General features: G+C 51.6%; 1 protein-coding gene across 1 annotated transcript in view; it reads left to right on the plus strand.

The window, feature by feature from the left end:
• POLD3 (DNA polymerase delta 3, accessory subunit) overlaps positions 1-18,226 on the plus strand; it is a gene marked incomplete at its 5' end in the record, with an annotated part of 42,376 nt that extends 24,150 nt beyond the window's left edge. Inside the window, 5 exons of the mRNA XM_084277099.1 lie at positions 1,062-1,174; positions 10,335-10,432; positions 11,760-11,841; positions 16,880-17,190; positions 17,974-18,226. Coding sequence (XP_084133225.1) covers positions 1,062-1,174; positions 10,335-10,432; positions 11,760-11,841; positions 16,880-17,085 — 499 coding nt within the window. The 3' untranslated portion in view covers positions 17,086-17,190; positions 17,974-18,226. The remainder of the gene's footprint in view (positions 1-1,061; positions 1,175-10,334; positions 10,433-11,759; positions 11,842-16,879; positions 17,191-17,973) is intronic.
• Between the last annotated feature and the right edge of the window lie 5,262 nt (positions 18,227-23,488).

The following is a 23,488-nucleotide window of genomic DNA, read 5'->3' on the forward strand; positions in this document are numbered from 1 at the left end:
TCTTGCCAACACTAAAAAGAAAGAAGCTCTTTTATTTTTCCAGTAGTCTTTAAAAATGGCTCCAGGATTCTGAGACACTACCTCATAGTCAGTCAGTGGCAAGCAGTCTGTCAAAAGAGCTTCTGAACGAGATGCTGTTGGGGACATTAGTGTTTGGGAACCTGAGCTAGAGAGACAAGATCAGGAACGTGCTCTTGCCAGGTTCCTGTGGCTAAAGCTAGGTGAGGTACTGGGCAAAATGGGGGGGGTGGGACTAAAGAAATCCTCCTTGTTTTGGACAGCTGGGTATGGCTGAGGGTGGGAGGCTTGAAAACGTCCATGTGCCTGTCTGATTATATAGGTGAGGGTACTTCAGTGTGTGGGATGCTGATTTGGCTTGGAGAGGTACAAAGGGATTGGCTTTTGAAGCCTTGAGAAGCTGGAATCAAAACTCCCCAGCCTTGGTGACTCCAGAGCACGTATCCTTTCTTGCAGCTCTGGGCACACAGGGCATTGCTTCTCTGAATATGTGCCCCAATTAAAGGCAAATTTCTTATGTTTATACAGATTAACTCTACATATTCATTAAAATTTCTAAGAAAAGGCAGGGTTATGCAAATTATTCCTAGGAAGCCATTTACATTAACTCCTCCCATATGGAGCATGCTCAGTGACACTCGGGGTCTTCTGGTGGTCTTCAAGGATGAAGGCTAATTGTCTTCCTCTCTCTCAGCTCATGCTCTTTATGGTTTTCTCCATAGTCTGAAAACCACATTCCTGCACAAATGAGTTAGCAACCCCTTTTGCCTCTTAATTGGTCATTGGTCTCATTAGTTGTGACTCCCCATCTTCACTTCTTTCTCTTCAAGGCTGTTCCACTGTTAGGGTTAAATTTTGTACCTGCTCTAAAGAACCAGCTCAAACCAGCCCTGTTTTCCTAAAATCCAAAAGACACAAATACTTTCTATTCTCAAACCATGCAAATTCTCATTATATTAAAGCTCCAGTAATTAATTGTCTCCGAAGCTACATACATCACTGAATTGCTTCCCTTACTAGTGTTTCTCTCCTTTTTCTAGCAGTAGAATGAAGAGGATGGACAAGTCAGATAACGAGGAAGAAAGAGATTGTGAAAATCTAAAGAAAAAGAGGAAGAGAATCAAACAACTTCAGTCTGACAGCAGTGATGAGGAAGGTAAAAAGATGTGCAAACAACCAGGCATGTAGGTCAGGGGCCTGATTTCCACAATGCTTCTATGCAAGGCTGTTGGTCACTGATTGAGGGAATAGTTTAGAGATCTAAAGACCATGCAAATGGCTGTTGCTTAAGTTTTCTGTTTGTTTTTTTACAAGCATCCTGGCTTGTATTAGAAGTAGTGTAGCCAGCAGGTCCAGGGCAGGGATTGTGCCCCTGTACTGGGCACTGGTGAGGCTGCACCTTGAGTGCTGGGTCCAGTTCTGGGCTCCTCACCATAAGAAGGACATGGAGGTCCTGGAGCGAGTCCAGAGAAGGGCAACCAGGCTGGGGAAGGGGCTGGAGGGCAAATCCTCTGAGGAGCAGCTGAGGGAGCTGGGGGTGTTGAGCCTGGAGAAGAGGAGGCTGAGGGGAGACCTTCTCAGCGCCTCCACTGACCTGCCAGGAGGGTGCAGAGAGGTGGGCGATGGTCTCTTCAGCCAGGGGACAGGAGATGGGACAAGGGGAAATGGGCTGAAGCTGCACCAGGGCAGGGTCAGCTCAGATGTGAGGGAAAAGTTCTTCCCTGGCAGAGTTGTGGGGCTGCGGAACAGGCTGCCCAGGGAGGGGGCTGAGTCCCCATCCCTGGCTGTGTTTAGGGGACAGGGAGATGAGTTACTGAGAGATCTGGTTTGGCTTAGGACAGGAATGGTTGGACTTGATGTTCTTAAAGGTCTTTTCCAACCTGGTGATTCTGTGATCTTGTTTGGGCATACAGTTGAGATGCCTCAGTCATTCAGTCTTTGTTTTAGCTTAGCTGGGGTCTGGCTGTCTCCTCACCAAGTGTGCTGCCAGTCACGCTGATGTGTGGGAAGGAGGTTCTCAAACCTCTTGTGAAAGATAGCACGCCTTCCAGAGTTGTAAGTCTGGCCATAACCAGCTCATTTGGTGAGTAAACACTCACAAAGTGACCTCCCCCCTGGCCTCCCCCTCTCAGGGTCAATTTTAGTCTCTTTATTCTGTCTGTTTATAGAAATGGATTGGGAGACAGCACTGGAACCACCAAAAAAAAGAGATAGAAAAACTGGAAGCAAAACAGTTGAGCCATATCCGATGCGACTCCACGTCTCCTTGGTGGCTATTGCCTTTGAAAAGGAGCAGGGTGCCCAGAACCTCGTAGGATTTGGGCTTTTAATGAGGAACAGCAGGGCTGGATTCCAAAGAATTTGGATAATTGAGGTGACAAATGCCATTCAATATAGATAACTGGAAAATAAGTCAGGATCGAGCTAGGGAGTATGTGCTAAATGCAACACTCATCCAACAAGCTGATGGGGGAAAAGAATTTGGGGATCATTATGGACAAATAATTGAAACCACCAGTTTGGTGTATGGCTCCAGTATATAAAAAAAAAGGTGAAACAGCAAAGGGGTTGTTTTAGTGAGGAGGTGGACTCCCGTGGGAGAGCTGAAGCTGTTTGCTTACTTAGTGTGGCTGGCTCAGGAGAATCAACCATGAAACGAAGCGAATCATAGAATCCCAGACTGGTCTGGGTTGGAAGGGACCCCAAGGATCATACAGCTCCAACCCCTATCCCACAGGCAGGGCCACCAACCTCCAGGCCTGGAGCTACACAAGGTTGCCCAGGGCCCCATCCAACCTGGCCTTGAACACCCCCAGGGACGGGGCACCCACCTTCTCTCTGGGCAGCCCGTTCCAGCCCCTCACCACTCTCTCTGTAAAGAACTTCCCCCTAATACCTAATTTAAACCTTCCCTCCTTTAGCTTTAATCCATTCCACCTTGTCCTGCCATTATCTACCCTTCTAAAAAGTTGATTCCCCTCCTGTTTATAAGCACCTTCAGGGATGGGAAGGCCGCAGTGAGGTCCCCCCCAAATCTGTAATACAACTTAGAGAGGCAAACATTGTTAGACATCTCAGCAGCCTCCGTGCCACCTTAGACCTATTTTCATGGTTTCTCTTCATGTCAGTGGTCTCTGTCATCAGGTGTCCATCACTGCTCCCCAGACAGGGATGATAAATCTCTCAGGAAGCTGTTCTTCATGATCAGCCTTAATTTCATCACATTACTGTGTGCAGCTCCTTGTTTGGCCATAAAAAAACCCACATATATGCCCACAGTCTTTGGTATTTACTTCTTTAAATGTTTGTAAGCTATTATCTGGTCTTTCCATTTACTCATCACTCAGCCTAGTGACAAGCTGCGTTGTTTAGCTCTGAAGAGGGAAGATTGAAATCAGCCCATTTAACTGCTTGAAGCGCTGCTCCTTGCTGTGCTGGGATCTCTCAGCTCCTCTGTACTCTGCTAACGAGCACAGGCAAGAAAATGAGTGCTGTGTTTCAGGGCTGTATAGAGAGGCTGCTCTTTGCAGTGGTGAAGGTTTGTTGGGTCTGTCTACCTCGTGTTGCTGTGAGTTAGGGACTCTTGGCCTGTGTTGAGGACAGTGCTCTGAGCCCACAGCAAGTGGAGCTGTGACTGTGGGAGCTTAGAAACTGGAGGGGAATCAACTTTTTAAGAGGGTTGATAATGCCAGGAGAAGGGGGAACGGATTAAAGCTAAAGGAGGGAAGGTTTAAATTAGGTATTGGGGGAAGTTTTTTTCCAGAGAGAGTGGTGAGGGGCTGGAACAGGTTGCCCAGAGAGGTGGTGGATGCCCCGTCCTTGGGGATGTTCAGGGCCAGGATGGGGCCCTGGGCAACCTTGTGCAGCTCCTGGCCTGGAGGTTGGTGTCCCTGTGTCAGGGGGTTGGAACTCTGTGATCCTTGGGGTCCCTTCCAATCCAGAACATTCTGTGACCGCACGCTCCACTTTCCCTCTCAATTTCCATCAGAAATAAGGCAGTGCCTTGATGTAGGGGGTAATGCCCTGATGAGAGGGATTTGGGAGTCTCGGTGGACAGTGAGTTACCCATGAGCCAGCCAGGAGGGGCAACCACATCCTGGGGTGCATCAAGCCCGGCACGGCCCGTTCAGGGAGGGGATTGTCCCGCTCTGCCCTGCACTGGGGCAGCCTCACCTCCAGTCCTGGGGGGCAGGTTTGGGTGTCACAGGACAAGAGGGACACAAAACCATTAGAGATTGTGCAGAGGAGGGCAGTGAGGATGGGAAAGGGTCTGGAGGGGAAGTCTTACAAGGAGAGACTGAAGGCCCTGAGGTTGCTCAGCCTGGAGAAGAGGAGGCTGAGGGGAGACCTCATGGGGTCTGTGTCTTCCTGCCGAGGGGAGCGAAGGGGCAGCACCGATCTCTCTCCTCTCTGTGGGGACCAGGGCTGGAACCCGAGGGAACGGCGTGAAGCTGCACAGGGGAGGTTTAGGCTGGGTGTCAGGAAGAGGTTCTGTCCTGAGAGGGGGGTCGGGCGCTGGCACAGGCTCCCCAGGGAAGGGGTCACAGCCCCGAGCTGGGCTGAGGGCAAGAGGCGTCTGGCCGATGCGCTCAGTGCCCTGCGCTGACTTGACCTGTGTGGAGCCAGGGGTTGGACTCGATGGGCCTTGTGGGTCCCTTCCAGCTCAGGAGATCCTGGGATTCTCTGATGCTACACTGCAAACTCCTGCTTGCTGCACACCTGCTTTGGTTTTGACTGTTAGAGCTCTCCAGTCCCTTAATTTAGCACGTGCTGAATAATTAATGCCCTTGAATGTGGTGCCTGGTGTTTTCACTTATTCCAAGGTATGACCAAGAATCCTGCCCTCAGCACATGTCGTACCTCAGTGTAGTTGTTTCTGGTTTTGCTTGCTCTGCCTTCTTTCATTAGAATTGCAAATTTATGCAAATTACAGCGTGCTATACAGATTTATATATTGTTCAGGCTAGCTGAGTACTAGTCCCCCTTTCAAAAGGTAAAGATTAGAATCAAGATGAGAGCTGCTCCCCTACAAAGAGAGCCTGAGGGAGCTGGGCTGGTTCAACCTGGAGAAGAGAAGGCTGTGGGGGGACCTCATTGCAGCCTTCCAGTCCCTGAAGGGAGCAGAGAAACAGGAGGGGAATCGGCTTGTTAAAGGGCAGAGACTGGCAGGACAAGGGGGATGGAGTGAAGCTGGAGGAGGAGAGATTTAAATTAAGTATTAGGGGGAAGTTCTTTCCAGAGAGAGTGGTGATTGGCTGGAAGGAGCTGCCCAGAGAGGGGGTGGGTGCCCCATGCCTGGAGGTGTTCAATGCCAAGTTGGATGTGGCCCTGGGCAACCTTGTGTAGCTCCAGGCCTGGAGGTTGGTGTCCCTGCCTGTGGCAGGGGGTTGGAAGGCTGTGATCCTTGGGGACCCTTCCATCCCAGACCAGTCTGGGATTCTATGATTCCTCTTTAAGCTAATGGCTCTCTCAACTCCCTCATGAGTGGCCGGGTCCTGCTGACCGGAGGACAGGAGATGGATTGGAATTCTTTGAGATATTCATACTGGTGATACTATGCTCGATGCTGAAGTATGAGAGCGTAAGTTGGTCTCTGAGTCCATTTATCCTTGGAGAGGGATTCTCCAGAGAGCAATGGCACTTTTAATCAGTCAGTGAGTGAAATGGGGCCTGGAGTGACATTGTTCCCCGCTGCATCCCTGGGGCAGTGGCGAGGGAGGAAGCCGCCATTTCAAAATGGCTGCCGGGCACAGTTCATCCACCAAGGATGAATGACAAGGGGGGGGTTAGGGTAATCTAACTGCTGCTTATGCTAACGAGCCACGCTAACCTGGCTGACCTCTGCTTGAAGCTAACGAGGAGCTGCCAGCACAGGCTGTGGGGTGGCAGCTCAAGGAGGCCCAGCCTGGGGCAGGGGGTGCGAACCTTTCCCCACGGGTGCAGCTGCAGATACAAGGGGACTCTTGTCCGCAGCCCTTGCGGTGTCTGAGCGGCCTCCAGACAGAGCTCCACCTGTGTAACTGCTAGTAAAACCACGGGCCCTCTTTTTTGGGCAGACTTAGCGACCTTTTGCGGGTTTGAAACCAGGTCTGGTACGACTGATGTGAAGCACTCTCACCCTGAGAGAAGAGTGCTCAGTCCTTAGCTTTATTCTATATTGAGCTGCTCTTAACATACTGAAATTAGCCCAAAATAAGCTCATCTTACACAAGTGTCGGCACATTGTACCAAGCTGAAAAATACAGAGAGGGCAGAAAGGCACAATCCTCTCCATTTAAATATTTTGTGGGTTTTTTTTTTATTTAAAAAATAAAGTTATATTGGTTTGAGGGTGCCTTAGTCACTGCAGGTTGTTTTGCTTCCAGTGCAAGAATAAACTACACAAGCGTGTCCGTGGAGGACAGGAGGTTTTGGCAGCTTCAGCTGTACAAACACAGGCAGCGTTTCGCAGTGTTGACAAGTGTTTTACAGCCACTTTGGAGGGTGATTTCAGTGGCACTGGATCCTACAAACTCTATCTGGTTTTCAGAGAGCCACAGCAGAAGCTCTAAAAGCTTCTCACAGTTTTTTCAGGCAGGGTCAGAGCAAACTGAACAAAGCCAGGATTTACATCTTTGGGTACGTCCAATTGCCCAACTTGTATCCATTTCATGCAGCTGTTGCTGTTGAGTAAACTGTGGGCAGCAGCTAGAGATTGACTCAGGAGTTACCACATGTCAGAGGGCTGTGTTGGCTACAAGAGGATAATAAAATAATAGAGATGTGGCTTGGTGGCAGTCTGAAACGCTCTGACGTGGGGAGAAGGTGCCTTCTGCCTCCCAGATGCTGGGAGAGGGGGGTATCTTGTTTGAAGGAGGCTGCAGAAAAGCCCACATTTCCCCCCCCAAGCAAGCACAGTGGAGTTGATGTGATGAAAATATCCTTGTGCTGAAAATACCTTTGGCAGCCTGTGCTGGAGGCAACATTCTTCCCTCCAGGCGGATTTTCAGCCCTCTCTTAACCTCTGCTCTCTTAAAAATACCTTCAGATTGATGCATCCAGCCTTGGGCAGCCTGTGAAGCTGGTTTGGTGCTGCAGTTTGGTGCCATGTAGTGTATGGGAACTGTTGGAGAGGGGTCAGAGGAGCCACGGAGATGATCAGAGGGCTGGAGCATCTCCCCTAGGAAGAGAGGCTGAGGGAGCTGGGCTGGTTCAGCCTGGAGAAGAGAAGGCTGTGGGGGGACCTTACTGCAGTCTTCCAGTCCCTGAAGGGAGCAGAGAAACAGGAGGGGAATCGGCTTGTTAAAGGGCAGAGACTGGCAGGACAAGGGGGATGGAGTGAAGCAGGAGGAGGGAAGGGTGAGATGAGATACTGGGGGGAAGCTCTTTCCAGAGAGAGTGGTGAGGGGCTGGAAGGGTCTGCCCAGAGAGACGGTGGGTGCCCCATCCCTGGGGGTGTTCAAGGCCAGGTTGGATGGGGCCCTGGGCACCCTTGTGTAGCTCCAGGCCTGGAGGTTGGTGTCCCTGCCTGTGGCAGGGGGTTGGAGCTTTGTGATTATTGGGGTCCCTTCCAACCCAGACCATTCTATGATTCAACCCATGGTTGCTGCGAGCCTACAGTAAAATATTGAGGATTTTGAGTGGATAAATAAAATATTGAGAATTAACTATAAAATTTTGAGGATTTTGACCCACGCCTGTGGGTCCTGGCTACCCCAGCACTTAGCACCTTCAGAGCAGATCCCATGTTTGGTTTTTATCTTTGCTCTGCTGCCAGCCCCAGCTCTCTGGAGCAAGGTGAAATCCAGAGTCATGTTATCCCTCTCTGTTTGCATTTCTCTGCCTCGCTTACTGAAGTAGTTGAGGAGGCTGAGTCCTTGTTTGAAGAATGTAATTTATTATTTCGCCTTGGCAGCCAACCCACCCGTTTCACTTGAGCCCTTCTTAACCTCTGAAGGTCACTTGGCCCTATGCCTGGCACAGTCATAACTCTTAACACTGACCTAATCACTTGGGACAGCTCCGGATCCAGAATCCGCGTTACAATGACAGGATGAATGTGGTGCTGCAGCCAAGGGAGCTGGAAGAGGAGCCAAGCAGGCACTTTCTCCTCCTCTCCGCCGGCGGCATCGCTGGTGTTATTAAGCAATAGGTCAGATGAGGAGTTTCTTCCCCCACGTTCCTTGCTCTCCCCCACGTTTGAGGGCTCGCATGGCAGTGGTTTTTCACTCAGGGAGGATTCCTTCAAAGCTGTTTGAATTAGTCACCCTGCCTGCTGCGTGGTGTGAGGTGCTGCTCCTTCCCCTCTTGCCCTGCACTGATTTTCCTTCACCGTCGTGGCTCTGTCCCTCTGCCAGCCCCATGGAAGAGTGACCCTGGCTTTCTCTTATGCCCATAAGCCCTGCCAGTCTCACTAAAGCCCTGTTTGACATTCCCAGGAGAGGCTCTGGAGCTGGTTTTCCTCTGTACAAGTTCATGAAGGTGGCTGTGACCATTGCAGTCAGTTTTGGCTTTGAAAGGATTCGCCTCTCTCAGTCCTTGCATGCGGAGGACATCACTGGGGGGTTGGACCCGATGATCTCTCGAGGTCCCTTCAAACCCCTATGATTCTGTGATCATAGAATCATAGACTGGTGGGGTTGGAAGGGACCCCAAGGATAACAGAGCTCCAACCCACTGCCACAGGCAGGGCCAGCAACCTCCAGGCCTGGAGCTACACAAGGGTGCCCAGGGCCACATCCAACCTGGCCTTGAACACACCTCCAGGCATGGGGCATCCCACCTGCTCCCTGGGCAGCCCGTTCCAGCCCCTCACCACTCTCTCTGGAAAGAATTTCCCCCCAGTATCTCATCTCACCCTTCCCTCCTCCAGCTTCACTCCCTCCCCCTTGTCCTGCCAGTCTCTGCCCTTTAACAAGCTGATTCCCCTCCTGTTTCTCTGCTCCCTTCAGGGATGGGAAGGCTGCAATGAGGTCCCCCTGCAGCCTTCTCTTCTCCAGGCTGAACCGGCCCAGCTGCCTCAGCCTCTCTCCGTAGGGGAGGTGCTCCAGCCCTCTGACCATCTCTGTGGCTCCTCTGAACCTTCTCCAACAGCTCTACGATGACAGATGAGAGAAGGGGCTTTGTTTCTTAGGGTGGTTTGGGGTGGTTTTGTGTGTTTTTTGAGATTGGGGCATCCTATACCAATTTTTTAGGGTGGGTAATAGCCTGTTGCAGTTAATTCTTGGATTAAGGAACTTCCACGCTAACGGCATCAATCCTCAGGGATGTGTGGGACCACTTCTTCATCGATGACTGTTTCAAGAATCAAAGAGAACCAAAAATCATCCAGTGATTTGGGAATATGTAGCCTGAAACCCTGACTTTTTCCATTGCTGAAGAAATTAGTCCCTCTTCTTCCTGAGCAAATTAAATATGTGGCTAAAACAGACCAAGGTTTATGCCTGGATTTAAAGTTTCATTTGACAGAACTGATTCTGGCTTAATGAAAATCCTAAATGTGTGTCTCCCACCCTGTCCCATCATCCTTCCTTCAGGATTTGCAGCTGTAGCACAGGGTGAGCTATCTGACTGGAGGCCGAGTGCTTCAAATGGTTCCTCCTGCTTTGGATTAAACAAATGTAAATTGGAATGTGTAAACCTTGATCTGAAGAGCGGGCTGCATCCCAAGGAGTGTGGCCAGCAGACGAAGAGAGGGGATTCTGCCCCTCTGCTCTGCTCTGGGGAGACCTCACCTGCAGTGCTATGTCCAGCTCTGGAGCCCTCAGCACAAGAAGGACAGGGACCTGTTGCAGCAGGTCCAGAGGAGGCCACAAAAATGATCCCAGGGCTGGAGCAGCTCTGCTGTGAAGCCAGGCTGAGAGCGTTGGGCTGGGTCAGCCTGGAGAAGAGAAGGCTCTGGGGAGACCTTAGAGCCCCTTCCAGTCCCTGAAAGGTGCCTGTAGGAATCTGGGGAAGAACTGTTCCCCAGGGCATGGAGCGACAGGATGAGGGGTGATGGGTTAACCTAGAAAATGGCAGATTTAGGCTGGGCATTAGGAAGAAGTTCTTCCCTCTGAGGGTGGTGGATCCTTGGCCCAGGTTGCCCAGAGAGGTGGTGGAGGCCCCATCCCTGGAGACATTCAGGGTCAGGCTTGATGGGGCTCTGAGCAACCTGCTCTAGTGAAGATGTCCCTGCTCACTGCAGGGGGTGGGACTAGATGGGCTTCAAAGGTCCCTTCCAACCTTAGACATTCTGTGATTCTAGGTTACAAGCAATTGCCTGGAGTTAAATGAAATGATCTGAGCAGCAAGGTAGCTGTGAGGAGGCATTAACATCTTGCTGTTCATCTTCTTAGAGGATGTCCCCCTGTCCCTCACACCTGAGGAAGAGAAAGCTCCATCTCCACCTCCAGTACCTGCTCTGAAAACTGAACTAGAGCCTGTGTCCACAGAGGTAAGAGCTTATTAATGTGATTAAGTTCTTGATGGGGATTGCCCAGCCTGTTTTAGATGCTGGGGGAAGGTGCTGTTTCCCCGTCAAGTCCATCCCACCATCCTGCTTGGAAGAATCCACCAAGTCCACTTGTTCTTTCATTTTCTGGGCCATTAGTTAAACTCAACCTTTTCCAGTGACATAGCTCAGTTTTAGCATTTCTTCTCTTCTTCATTCCTGATGGCTCCATGAATTCCTGATGGTTCCTTCTGAATCTTGGCCTCGGGCCTCAGGTCAGGGCAGGGCCAGAAATGAAAGAAGAGGAATGTGTCCTAATCACACCCCACTCTGTGCCCGTACTGGCAGACAGGAAAGCTTGCTGTGTCATTTAAGATGTATTTTGTGTCCTTGAAATTTGTCCTGGTAGGACATGGAGGAGAGAAACAGGAAGGGAACCAGCTTGTTCAAAGGGCAGAGACTGGCAGGACAAGGGGATGGAATGAAGCTGAAGGAGGGAAGGGTTAGATGAGGTATTGGGGGGAAGTTCTTTCCAGAGAGAGTGGTGAGGGGCTGGAAGGGGCTGCCCAGAGAGGGGGTGGGTGCCCCATCCCTGGGGGTGTTCAAGACCAGGTTGGATGTGGCGCTGGGCAACCTTGTGTAGCTCCAGGCCTGGAGGTTGGTGTCCCTGCCTGTGGCAGGGGGTTGGAGTTCTGTGATGCTGGAGCATCTCCCCTGTGAGGAAAGGCTGAGTGAGCTGGGGCTGTTCAGCCTGGAGAGAAGAAGCCTGAGAGGGGATCTGATCAATGGTTATCAGTGTCTGAAGGGTGGGACACAGGGGGACATGGCCAGCCTCTTCTCAGTGTCTGTGGGGACAGGACAAGGGGCGATGGCCTCAAGTGAGAGCACGGGGAGTTCCACACCAATCTGGGGAAGAGCTTCTTCCCGGTGAGGGTGAGGGAGCCCTGGGACAGGCTGCCCAGGGGGGTGTGGAGTCTCCTTCTCTGGAGATATTCCAGCCCCGTCTGGACACCGACCTGTGTGACCTGTCCTAGGGAGCTGCTTTGGCAGGGGGGTTGGACCTGATGGGCTCTGGGGGTCCCTTCCAACCCCTACGGTTCTGTGATCCTTGGGGTCCCTTCCAACCCAAACCATTCTGTGATGGGGGAAATTGTGCCCTTAGCAGACATGTGCCTAGGATATCCTAGGGAGGGACAGAATTAGTTATCAAACCATGCTCTACTTGGTTAAGGAGACTAGATTTCACTCCTGGGGGCTGAATCCTTTATGACCTGCGTAGGTGTGTGGGGTCTTGCCTCTTGATGTCTCACCATGCTGCAATGTCCTTCAGGTTTCAGCTGGAGGGAGGAAGAGGAAACGGAAGCGTGTGCTGAAATCCAAAATGTTCATTGATGAAGAAGAAGGCTGCATGGGTAAGACCAGCTGTGTCCTACAGAGAAACTAACTTTATTGTAGACATGTTGAATGTTTTTTACAGGCCCAGCCTCTTCCACGTTCCCAAAATTACTTTAGTTGAGGTTATTCCACCTCGACCTTGTGCTCTGAGGTTGAGGTCACTGTCCTTTTGGTGAAGGCCTGGGTAGGGAAGTATGGAGCTACAGCCAAATCCTTATTTTTTGATTATTCACAGATTTTTCTTTGGGTGCTTCTGCCATCTGTCCCACCAGCGCCAGCACCTCCTCCATTTGCTCTCCTCTCCAAAGCTTTTAAAGATTTCCAGTGAGAGGTGTAGGTTTGGGGAGGAAGTGGGATAAGTTGTTTGTTGTGGTTGGGGGCTTGTTTCCTGGTAGGGCATTGTTTTTTCCCGTTTAGGGGGGATAAATCCAGAGCTGTGCAGCAGAGCTCCATTAGATGTTAATATAAACTTTGAATTGTCCCAGATAAACGAGAAATAAGTTGGGCTTAAATCCTTGAGAGAGTCTTCTTGCTTCCAATAATCATGGCTGCTTGCAGCAGGGAAGAGAGTCTCAGCAGAAGTACTGAGAGCCAGAAGCTTTCAGTTCCAGCCTGACTGGCCACTGCTTCCTCCTGTGACTTGGAGGAAGCTTCTATCGAAAATAGCGTGGCCAGTAGGTCTGGGGAGGGGATTGTGCCCCTGGACTGGGCACTGGTGAGGCTGCACTTCGAGTGCTGGGTCCAGTTCTGGGCTCCTCACCATAAGAAGGACATGGAGGTCCTGGAGCGAGTCCAGAGAAGGGCAACCAGGCTGGGGAAGGGGCTGGAGGGCAAATCCTCTGAGGAGCAGCTGAGGGAGCTGGGGGTGTTGAGCCTGGAGAAGAGGAGGCTGAGGGGAGACCTCAGCACCTCCACTGACCTGCCAGGAGGGTGCAGAGAGATGGGCGATGGTCTCTTCAGCCAGGGGACAGGAGATGGGACAAGGGGAAATGGGCTTAAGCTGCACCAGGGCAGGGTCAGCTCAGATGGGAGGGAAAAGTTCTTCCCTGGCAGAGTTGTGGGGCTGTGGAACAGGCTGCCCAGGGAGGGGGCTGAGTCTCTGCCCCTGGGTGTGTTTAACAGAGGGGGAGATGAGGTACTGAGAGATCTGGGTCAGCACAGGACAGGAATGGTTGGACTTGATGTTCTTAAAGGGCTTTTCCAACCTGTTGATACTGTGAAAGCTGTTGTAACACCACTCTACTTGTTTCCTCCTCCATGTCCTGCCATTGAAGTTGAGCTGCCGGACTTGAGAATTTTTTATTTAGAATTATAGAATCCCAGACTGAGCTGGGTTGAGAGGGACCCCAGGGTCACAGAGCTCCAACCCCCTGACACAGGCAGGGTAACCGGTCTTCAGGCCTGGTTTACTTTTTGTTTTAAAAGGTTTTAGAGAGAAAAAAACCCCAACAAACCCAGTTTCAGAGGATGGAATGTGGGTTTTGTTGCCCTCTTGTCAGCTCAATGCTAGGGGATGCTTGACGTTCCCCAGCCTTGCTGGTCCGAGTCGACGTCGGGGAAGCTCAGCCAGTTCAGGGAGAAGATCTGTTGCCATCGCGCGGGTTTGTACTTGTGTGGATTGCTACAGGCTCTCTTGGCCAGGGCTTGGAGCTGCCTGGCTGTGAGTCAGCTCATGTCTGTTTGCACCTGCCTGTGGAGTTGCCTCTTATGTTTCCTATTAACCCCGTGTGTCTCCTTTAAAGACACAAACCCAGCACTTACTGGCCACACCAGTAACTGACATCTCCGGTACTGGGGTTTTGTCAAAGACTCTGACTTGCAACTTCTTTGGCTCGTAGCATTATGGGGTGTTTTGTTCTCCTGTCCCAGATAGAACCATTAAAACACTTGGAAGGCAAATGGAACAACAAAAAAAGCATTAGCTGGGGAGTTGAGTTGAACCAGGTCTGCATCCAGAGCTCACAGTAATACCTCTTCCAGGTTCTGCTTCCAGCAGAGTGCTCTGCTCTTTCTGTCCCGCCTTTCCCAGACAGATCAGAATCACAACACCACAAGGTTGGAAAAGACCTTTAACATCATGGAGTCCAACCATTCCTGTCCTAAACTAAACCATATCCCTAAGTACCTCATCTACCTCCAGGGGTGGGGACTCAGCCCCCTCCCTGGGCAGCCTGTTCCACAGCCCCACAACTCTGCCAGGGAAGAACTTTTCCCTCCCATCTGAGCTGACCCTGCCCTGGTGCAGCTTGAGCCCATTGCCCCTTGACCCATCTCCTGTCCCCTGGCTGAAGAGACCATCGCCCACCTCTCTGCACCTTCCTATCAGGTCAGTGGAGGCGCTGAGAAGGTCTCCCCTCAGCCTCCTCTTCTCCAGGCTCAACACCCCCAGCTCCCTCAGCTGCTCCTCAGAGGATTTGCCCTCCAGCCCCTTCCCCAGCCTGGTTGCCCTTCTCTGGACTCGCTCCAGGACCTCCATGCCCTTCTTATGGTGAGGAGCCCAGAACTGGACCCAGCACTCGAGGTGCAGCCTCACCAGTGCCCAGTCCAGGGGCACAATCCCCTCCCCAGACCTACTGGCCACCCTATTTTCGATACAAGTGCTGGGAAGGTTGCCTTTCTCTCCCTTCTCTCCCCCCTCCCCACCTCAAGAGCTTTGATAGTCTCGTGCAAAACCCATCCCTCTGCATTTACACTTCGTATCCACTACCGTTGTAAGAGAAGAGCAACGCAGGCCCCTGGTTGTGACTTTGAGAGATGGATCCTCTAGGGAGGAGGGAGAGATGGAGCTGGGATATTGGGGAACTGGGTAGGGAGGAAGTGCTGCTCCTACTAAAGACCTACCCATCCGTTACACAGAACTTGCTGTCTGGTTATTGTCCGGTTTCTCTCCTCCCCTCCCTTCCCCACCCTCTCCATGCACAGACTTGATCATTCGTAGGTTAAATAACTTTTAAATCACCCAGGCTAATGTAAATTGTTGTTATTCTTTGAAATATAGAGGCTTTCCCCCCCTGGCAGAGTTGTGGGGCTGTGGAACAGGCTGCCCAGGGAGGGGGCCGAGTCCCCACCCCTGGGTGTGTTTAACAGACGGGTAGATGAGGTACTGAGAGATCTGGGTCAGCACAGGAAAGGGATGGTTGGAGTTAATGATCTTAAAGGTCTTTTCCAACCTGGTCAATCTTGTGATTCTGTGATCCCTGGATAGGATTTTTTACACACTTTCAGAGCTACCAGTGATTACTAACAGGGGGTAGGGACTACTCAATACCTTTTTAAAGCTGAGTAAGTCACCAGTGGTGTGTTCAAGCTGCTCCCTGAAAAGCCATATGCCTCCCAAGGGAGGTTAGTTTTGGTTTCCAGTCTCTGTTTGAGCATCCACTAGCGCTGCAGAGCAGGATTTCATCCCATTCCTCTTCTTGGTTTCTGGTTACGTAGAAAAACCTTCTTTAATTTGATGCATTAATACAAGTGAAAGCCAGTTTCCCAGAAGAAGGGAAGTTAGGACATCTGTTTAAAAGAATACAGTCGCTAAAAGACAAATGGCTTACTAGAAGAATACCAGAGCAGTGCTGGGAAAGCTGATATAACAACATTTATTAGTATCTAACGATGGCTTTCATCAGTGGAGCTGACTCCAGTTTAATTTCCTTGAGCCTTGTTTTATATCCCTTTAGCTTTCCATCACCAGACACTGACAGCAGCGAGCTGGCAACCCCGTTCGGTCGTAGTCCTTGAATTTCAGTCATGGGATTGGTTTTAATTTCTCTTTTTTAAAGGGATTTCTTTGTCATTTCCCTATTTACCTGTACAGAAAGAAGCTGCTCCTGAGGTTTTGTCTTTATCTCATCTGAGAATTGCTAAGTTTGCTTCATTTATTATTTCCCCCTCCCCGTCTGTCTGACGTGCGCGGTGCTGGTGAGGGTCTGTCTCTGGGCTTGTCCTGGCTGGATTTCAGGACAATTGGATCACTCTGGACCCTGTGGAAATCAGATCAAGTCAGAATGGTTGCTTCTAACCGCAAAATAGATATTCCATCAGAGAATCCCATGATCTTCTGAGCTGGAAAGGACCCCTAAGGCCCATCGAGTCCAACCCCTGGCTCCACACAGGCCAAGTCAGCGCAGGGCACTGAGCGCATCGGCCAGACGCTTCTTGCCCTCAGCCCAGCTCGGGGCTGTGACCCCTTCCCTGGGGAGCCTGTGCCAGCGCCCGACCCCCCTCTCAGGACAGAACCTCTTCCTGACACCCAGCCTAAACCTCCCCTGTGCAGCTTCACGCCGTTCCCTCGGGTTCCAGCCCTGGTCTAATTCCAACTATGGATTCTGATCTCATTCAGATTTACTGCTTCCTGACAGCCACTTGTCACCTTCTGCACAATGAGTTGATGGTCTTAGTGTAGTTGGGTTTGTTTCTAGGAGAGGGCAATGCTTGGATAGGTTTGGAAAGGGAACCGTCCTCTCAAGGGCCCTTCCCAGTGGGAAGTCTTTGGCTGCTGCTGCTTATGGCATAATTTACCATTAGATTAAAGGTCCTGGAGAGAGTCCAGAGAAGGGCAACCAGGCTGGGGAAGGGGCTGGAAGGCAAATCCTCTGAGGAGCAGCTGAGGGAGCTGGGAGTGTTGAGCCTGGAGAAGAGGAGGCTGAGGGGAGACCTTCTCAGCACCTCCACTGACCTGCCAGGAGGGTGCAGAGAGGTGGGCGATGGTCTCTTCAGCCGAGGGAGAGGAGATGGGACAAGGGGAAATGGGCTCAAGCTGCTCCAGGGCAGAGTCAGCTCAGATGGGAGGGAAAAGTTCTTCCCTGCAAGAGCTGTGGGGCTGTGGAACAGGCTGCCCAGGGAGGGGGCTGAGTCCCCACCCCTGGGGGTGTTTAATGGAGGGGTAGATGAGGTATTGAGAGATACCTGGGTCAGCACAGGACAGGAACGGTTGGACTCCATGAGCTTAAAGGTTTTTGCCAACCTGGTCATTCTGTGATTAGCAGTGGAAATGGTGCAGGGAAGGTCCCTTCTCTGCTACACAGCTTTAACCATCATCACCTCTTTTCTTTTAACCAGTGACCGAGAAGGTTTACGAGAGCGAATCCTGCACAGATAGTGAGGATGACTTTGCCAAGTCCAAGCCACCAGCTCCACACAAACAGCCAGTGCCACCTCCAAAGAAAGAACCAAAGGAAGAAAGGAAGAACCCGAAGAAAGGGGCAGCTACTGCCAGCAGAGCCAACAAACAGGTCTCCATCATGGGGTTTTTCCAGAAGAAATGAACTCTGTCTTTCTCCTGCTCCTCTCAGCAGCTTGGGACTGTTGCTCTGTTTGTGTGGCTACCTGAAAGCCACCGCGGCAACAACCAACACATGATCTTCAGCTATGTAAGATGTCTTGCTTACTATGTAAGTAAGCTTTCTGGACTAGAATTTGTATCCGAGACTTTTATTTGTTACTTCAATAATTTCAGTTGTCTTTACCAAGCAGTATGGGATTCACCAGATAGAACCAAACTCTAGAGGAACTCTTGGAAGACTCTTAATCTATTCACAGGGAACCTTATTTTTTTTTAATACACCCTTTCACAGGTGCTGAAGGGCCATTCCAGAGCGGTAGATGGACTTAGAAGTCAAGTTGTGGCTTCTTTCCCCCCCCCTTCTCTTTTTACACCCCCAGCTCTCCAGTTGTAAATGTTCACGTCGGTTAGAAACCGTAACGTAGCAGGTCTCCGGCAGACTCACAGATACTGAACATCTGCTTCAGCTTGAACTGAATGAAATGTACTTAATTTTCCCCCTAAGACTGGTAAATAGTTTCTGCTCTGCCTTTCATGATCTCTTTTTGGGCAAAGCAGTGCATACAAAATTCTCCTACTTTTTTCTTCCTTGAACATATCCTCTGGAAATCACTCAGATGCCCAATTAGAGACCAGGATGCTTTTGGTGCTGTGTCCTCAAAGATGTTTCTGTGAAGCTTCCCACACTATTGGCTTCGTTCTCATTAGGAAAGCAATTGTATCTTTAACCTGGAAAGTTGAAGAGTCAAAGGGAAGGGTGTTCAGAGGGTGCTTCTGGTCACACTGGTCAGGTACTGGTCATGGTTGCCCATGAAGAATTCAACGTTGGTTTTAGAGGTTTTGCTTTGCCCAAAGTGTTTCTTTTTTACAGACATAGACCAGACAACAGAAGAGTTGTTTTCCAGGACATCTCATCATCTGCCTGCCTGAAGGAAGTGTGTCACAGCACATGGCCCTGAGGAGCCAGTTATGGGAGATGAATAAAGCACTGCGCTCCCATTAATCAGAAGTGAGTCGTCTCTTTGGATGCAGTCTGGTGTTCTGGTGCTAAATTGGGATAGGTGTGTGGAAAAGGCTGGGCTTTCCAGAGCGTGGGGCTGAGCATTTCTGAAGCTTGGCCTGGTTGAGGGGCTCCCAAATGGGCAACTGATGTCATTAGTGGCTGTTTGAGTGGCGTCAGGCCAGCGTATGTATGGATGGGTATGTACATACTGGTTTATAAAGTGTTTGTGGTGAGTAGAAAGGGAGATGAAGTCTGCAGAACATGAACCAAGGAGGAAATATCTTCAGGCACCCAGCTGAAAGTGTTCCAATCTGTGCCCACCAAAAGGGCCAACCAAGTGTGTTTCCACTGTCGTTCAGACCAAGACATCAGGTTGGTGACTGGAGAAACTTGAACACACACCTAATAGTGACCAGCAGCTCCCTTGATTGAAGTCACATCGCCCTCAGCAGCTCCTAAAAACCTTAAAAACCTAAAAACCCACTTAAAAATTCAAATGTCTCTGGGTTTGTGCCCATGTCCTGGCTGGGTGGGTCCAGCTGCTCCCTGTATGCATTGCTGCCATCAAGGTATTCATGGGTAACCTCATAGCTCAGCGCCCTCCCCACCTCGCTCCCCTCCTCTGGACTTCCTAAATCGGAGCCTGACAGGGGGAAATGATGGGAAGATGGGTGAGGGAAAGGTGGGATTGACACAGTGCTCGTGGACATGCAAACACAGAGCCTGCTCCACAGGCTGAAGAAGGTTTCGTGCTCACTTTGAGTGACGTCCATGGGGGGAAGAAAGAACAGCCCTTGTTGGGGCTTTTCAGAAGAAAATTTAACTGTTCCCAAAATAAAAAAAGGGTCCTGCTGTAGTGTTTCTGGTTTGCTTGGGACAAATTGGGGGGGGGGTGTTTTGAGAAGGATTAAGTAACAAAGCCCATTAAATAAAGGTTTTTCTTTTGTCCTTGCTGAGCTACGTCCTGCTTTTTCCAGCGCTTGATGTGAGGTTTGACTGTGTGGAAGAAAATCCCTGGTGAAAGTGGGTAAAGAGTTCTTCTTCCTTCAAAACCAGGGCTGGAAGCGTTAAACCGAGCACGTTAGAGCATCTGAAACGTGGGTAAGAACATCTCCAGCTCTCAGGATCGGTGTTGAATTGATCCCTTGAGTCTTATTTCTATGGCAAACGTTGGCAGGACGTGGTGTCCTGGTGCTCTTGCACCTCACCTCTACCGTGGTCTAGCCGGAGCTCGCTGCTCCACCCCACTCCCTCTATAACCAGATCAACGTCATACGTGACTTCCTCAGGAAAATGACTTAATGTCTGAAGAAGCAGGACATAGGAGAACTTCAGACTTCCAAAAATCATGATCTAATATTCCCCCCCACCCTGCACTTCACGGGCTGCCAGCCCCCAGGGGGGCCTTGGGTCCCTGGATGCCCCTGGGGTGAAGCTGGGAGTGTCCCCAGGTGCCGTGCGGGAGCGAGGAGCAGCGCTGGCTCTCTGAGCTGCTGGTTGAAGGGAGAAGGTTTCTCCTGGCTGCCATGGGCAGATGTCACCCATTTGGCACCTGGTGACCAGTGGGGGGCAAAACATCTGTGAGGTGGTGGCAGTTCCAAGCCAGGCACCAGCTCTCAGAGCAAGGAGCACGTCTCCTGCCTCATGGTCGGCTCGAGACTCTGTATTGATGGTGCTCAGGATCCAAAACCTTGTCCTGGACATACAGAAATCCAGGGATTTCCTCTCCTCTTCACCCGTCATCTCCTTTCCAACCACGTTTACATGCTCAGGAGGGCCAGGCCTTAACAGGGGTGGTGGGAGAGGATGTTTGTTAGTTTAATATCTACGAGACAGCAGGGTTTATAGAGTTTCTTTGCTCAGGCTCCTCTTGGCTGAGGTGCCTCTGATCCAGCAACGGCGCCTGCCCTGAGAAGGGGTTAGAAACACCACTCCTAGGGATGAAAAATCCCCCATTCCTTGGCCAGGAGCTGTTTTACAGTCCTCCATCCCCTGGGACAGAGCCTGCTTGGATAAAAACCCTTCTGCCTGTCCCTGCTCTGGGGCTGCCTGGCTTTTAGCTAGTTAAAAATCCCAGGAGGGCTGGGAGGAAGCGCTGCTGGGTGCTGAGGGGTGATCACAAACGGGTGAGCAGCAGCGGCTGAGCTGTGTCCCGGTGGCGTGCGGGGAGTTGTTTTGCTGCAAACTCTGGGCCGCGGATAGCGGAGAGGGGAGCGCGGAGCACCAGGGCCTTATAAGGAAGCAAAGCACGGCGAGGCCGGGCGCCGGCGGAGGGAAGAGCGGGCGCTTGCCAGGCCGCCCCTGCGTCAGCGCCTCGCTTCTCCCCAGCGATGGGGAGCAAGGCTGTGGCACCCCGGGCTGTGGGGTTCAGGGTACTCCTTGCCAGGATGGGGGTCTGCTTTGGGTAGGGGTAAGGTCACAGTGTCTGCTGAGATCCCCATGGAAGCTCAGGGGTGGCTCTCTCCTCAGCTGTCCCTCCCAGATGGTGGCCACCTCAGCCAGGGAAGAATTTAAAAAGCATTAGAGCTGGTTCACGCCAGCCCCCCGGCCCCCCAATGCTTTGGGGTGTTCTCCAAGGCACAGAGAGCTGAAGTAAAAAGGGGTTGTGGATGTGGCATGGGGTGCATGAGACCCTGTGTCTCCTCTGCTCTCCTGAAACCAGTCACTCCCCACTGGTGGTGGAAGGGTTTCACCCATCCTCTGTTGGAGGAGCCAGCAGCACAGGCTGCTGCACCAGCACCCCGATCCTGAGAAAGCTGCTGCTGAATCATCTGCTGATGGCTCCATTGAGCCTTGGAAAAAGGTGCTGGAGACACAGGGGAGCTGGGAGTGTGTTCCCAAGGAACCAGGATCGCTTTGGGCTCACCATGTGTTGAAGACTGAAACCCTCCTCCCAGTGCCAAGTGCTGTCCAGTCCCAGTCCCACAGCCCTGCGAGGGCAAAGCTGGGTGCCTGGGGAAAAGTCACACTTGTGACTTGCTTGTATGGACCCTACTTCAGGTATTTTGGTGGCTCCCTTTGGGGAAGATGGAGGTGGTTCTGCGGATCCCAAGTGGCAGGGACTGGGTTGAAGGAACCCTCTTAAACCACGTCTCCTACAGGCTTTGGAGGAGTGGGTTCAGCACTGGGAAGATGCCAGAGCATCCCCAGAATGCTCCCTGTTTGGAAAGAGTCAGTGCACCAGCGTGACTCATTTTGGAGCAGGATCTCATATCAAAGCTGACCCTGCTTTGGGGCTCAGACCAGGGACCTCCAGGTGTCACATCCATCATCCACCAGTCTGGAAATTAAACCTGTAGCTGTGCAAAATTGCAGCAATGATATTTAAGCCCCTACGTGCTGTTCTCTGAGGTGGGGCTCTTGCCTGGGGGGGTATCTGCCAAAATCCCTGCTCTGTGGGGCTGTGGTACGGCACGTTGATCCCTGCGGTGGGAAAACATGGAGGAAAACACATAGAAGGAGAAAAAGCAGCTGTGGGATATTGGAGATGGGTTTTTTTTCTCCACATCCCCCTCCCATGGTGGTACCCATGGGAGAATGCAGAAAAACTCAACTCCTGAGGTGGGCTCCACCCCTCACCGAGCCATGATCAGCCATCCTCCTCTGAACATCTGCCAGGGGTGCTGAACATCCTCTTCCTGGGTGCTGAGTGTCCTCCCTCAGTGCTGAGCACCCCTTCTTCATGCTGAACATCCTCGGGGAGAGCGGGGCTGAGGACCCTTCCTCAGGAACAGAGCATCACCCAACCTTGGCGATGAGCTTCCCACCTCGGTGGCAAGTCCCTTCCCTCGGGGCAGAGCATCCTGCCTTGATGCTGAGCATCCCCCCTCGGGGCTCAGCATCCTCACTGGTGTCTCTTTGATGTGACCCCCTCATCTTGCAGCCACGTGAGCAGCTCATGGTGGCTCATGATATCCCCCCATAAAATCAGAGACTGGTCTGGGTTGGAAGGGACCCCAAGGATCACAGAGCTCCAACCCCCCTGCCACAGGCAGGGCCAGCAACCTCCAGGCCTGGAGCTACACAAGGTTGCCCAGGGCCCCATCCAACGTGTTCTTGAACACCCCCAGGGACAGGGCAAACCATCCCCACAAGCATCCTCAATCAGTGCCTTCCGCGCCGCCCGGCACGTCCCGGTACTTGTTTACTCCTCGTGTCCCGCCGCGTCGCTTCACCCCAGCGTTTCCTGGGCTGGTGTCTGAAAATAGATATTTTTATACCTTTTAAAAATAGAAAGTCTCACAGAAAAGCAGCTCCTGTTTTTCCATTCCCTTCTCATTTCATCTTACAGCGAAGGAACCCGAGCCGCGCCACGCCGGGGGTGGTGGGAACCCGTAAACAGGCTCCTGCAAACCAGGCACTGGGGAAAACACACGTGTGTGTCTTGAGAAGGAAAAGAAAGGTGGGAAGGGGGGGGGGAGAATAAGGGGAAGGGGGGAAGAGAGAATTAAAAAAATCAATAGAAAGACCATCCACCTTTCACACGGAGCCTTATTTGGTGTTTTCATGAAAAGTTCTATCTTCACACTGTAAAAAGTGCCACTTATTACTCATGCTTTACTAGGGAAATGTGTTTTCCTTGGCATCGAGTGTGTTGGGGTTGAGTTTTGGGGTGGTTTTTTTTGCTTCTCTCTCTTCACTGCTCCTGTACAAGCTATTTTGAAGGTCTCATTAGTTCCTCCATCAGAACTGGTGCTTTTTTGCCGCTGGCTGGAGGACCAGGTCTATTAAACCCGAGACAGAACTGCTGTTTGTTGGGTAAATACTGGGCTTGACTTCGTGGGACCATAAAATTACAGCGCGGGTGTCCCGCACTGGGGCACACAGGGCGGCCTTTCAGCACCCGTAACACCATGTCCTTGGATGGATGGATGGATGGATGGATGGATGGATGGATGGATGGATGGATGGATGGATGGATGGATGGATGGATGGATGGATGTCAGTCACTCTGTCCCCATGGCACTGCTTGTTCATGGACATGCAGGAACATTGTACTGCCATTCAGTGAGACCTGGACAGGCTGAAGAGCTGGGCAGGGAGAAACCAAATGAGGTTTGATAAAAGCAAGCGGAGAATCTTGCACCTGGGAAGGAATAACAGCTTGAATCAGTACAGGCAGGGGGTGAGCTGCTGGAGAGGAGCTCTGTGGAGAAGGACCTGGGGGTCCTGGGGCGTGACAGGGTGGCCATGAGCCAGCAGTGTGCCCAAGGAGCCCAATGGGATCCTGGGGGGCATCAAAAGGAGCGTGGCCAGCAGGTCGAAGGAGGGGATCCTCCCCCTCTGCTCTGCCCTGGTCAGGCCCCACCTGGAGTATTGGGTCCAGTTCTGGGCTCCCTGGTATAAAAGGGACAGGGATCTCCTGGAGAGAGTGCAGAGGAGG

Source organism: Gallinula chloropus (genome assembly GCF_964237585.1).
Source record: "Gallinula chloropus genome assembly, chromosome: 1".
NCBI classification, from domain to species: domain Eukaryota; kingdom Metazoa; phylum Chordata; class Aves; order Gruiformes; family Rallidae; genus Gallinula; species Gallinula chloropus.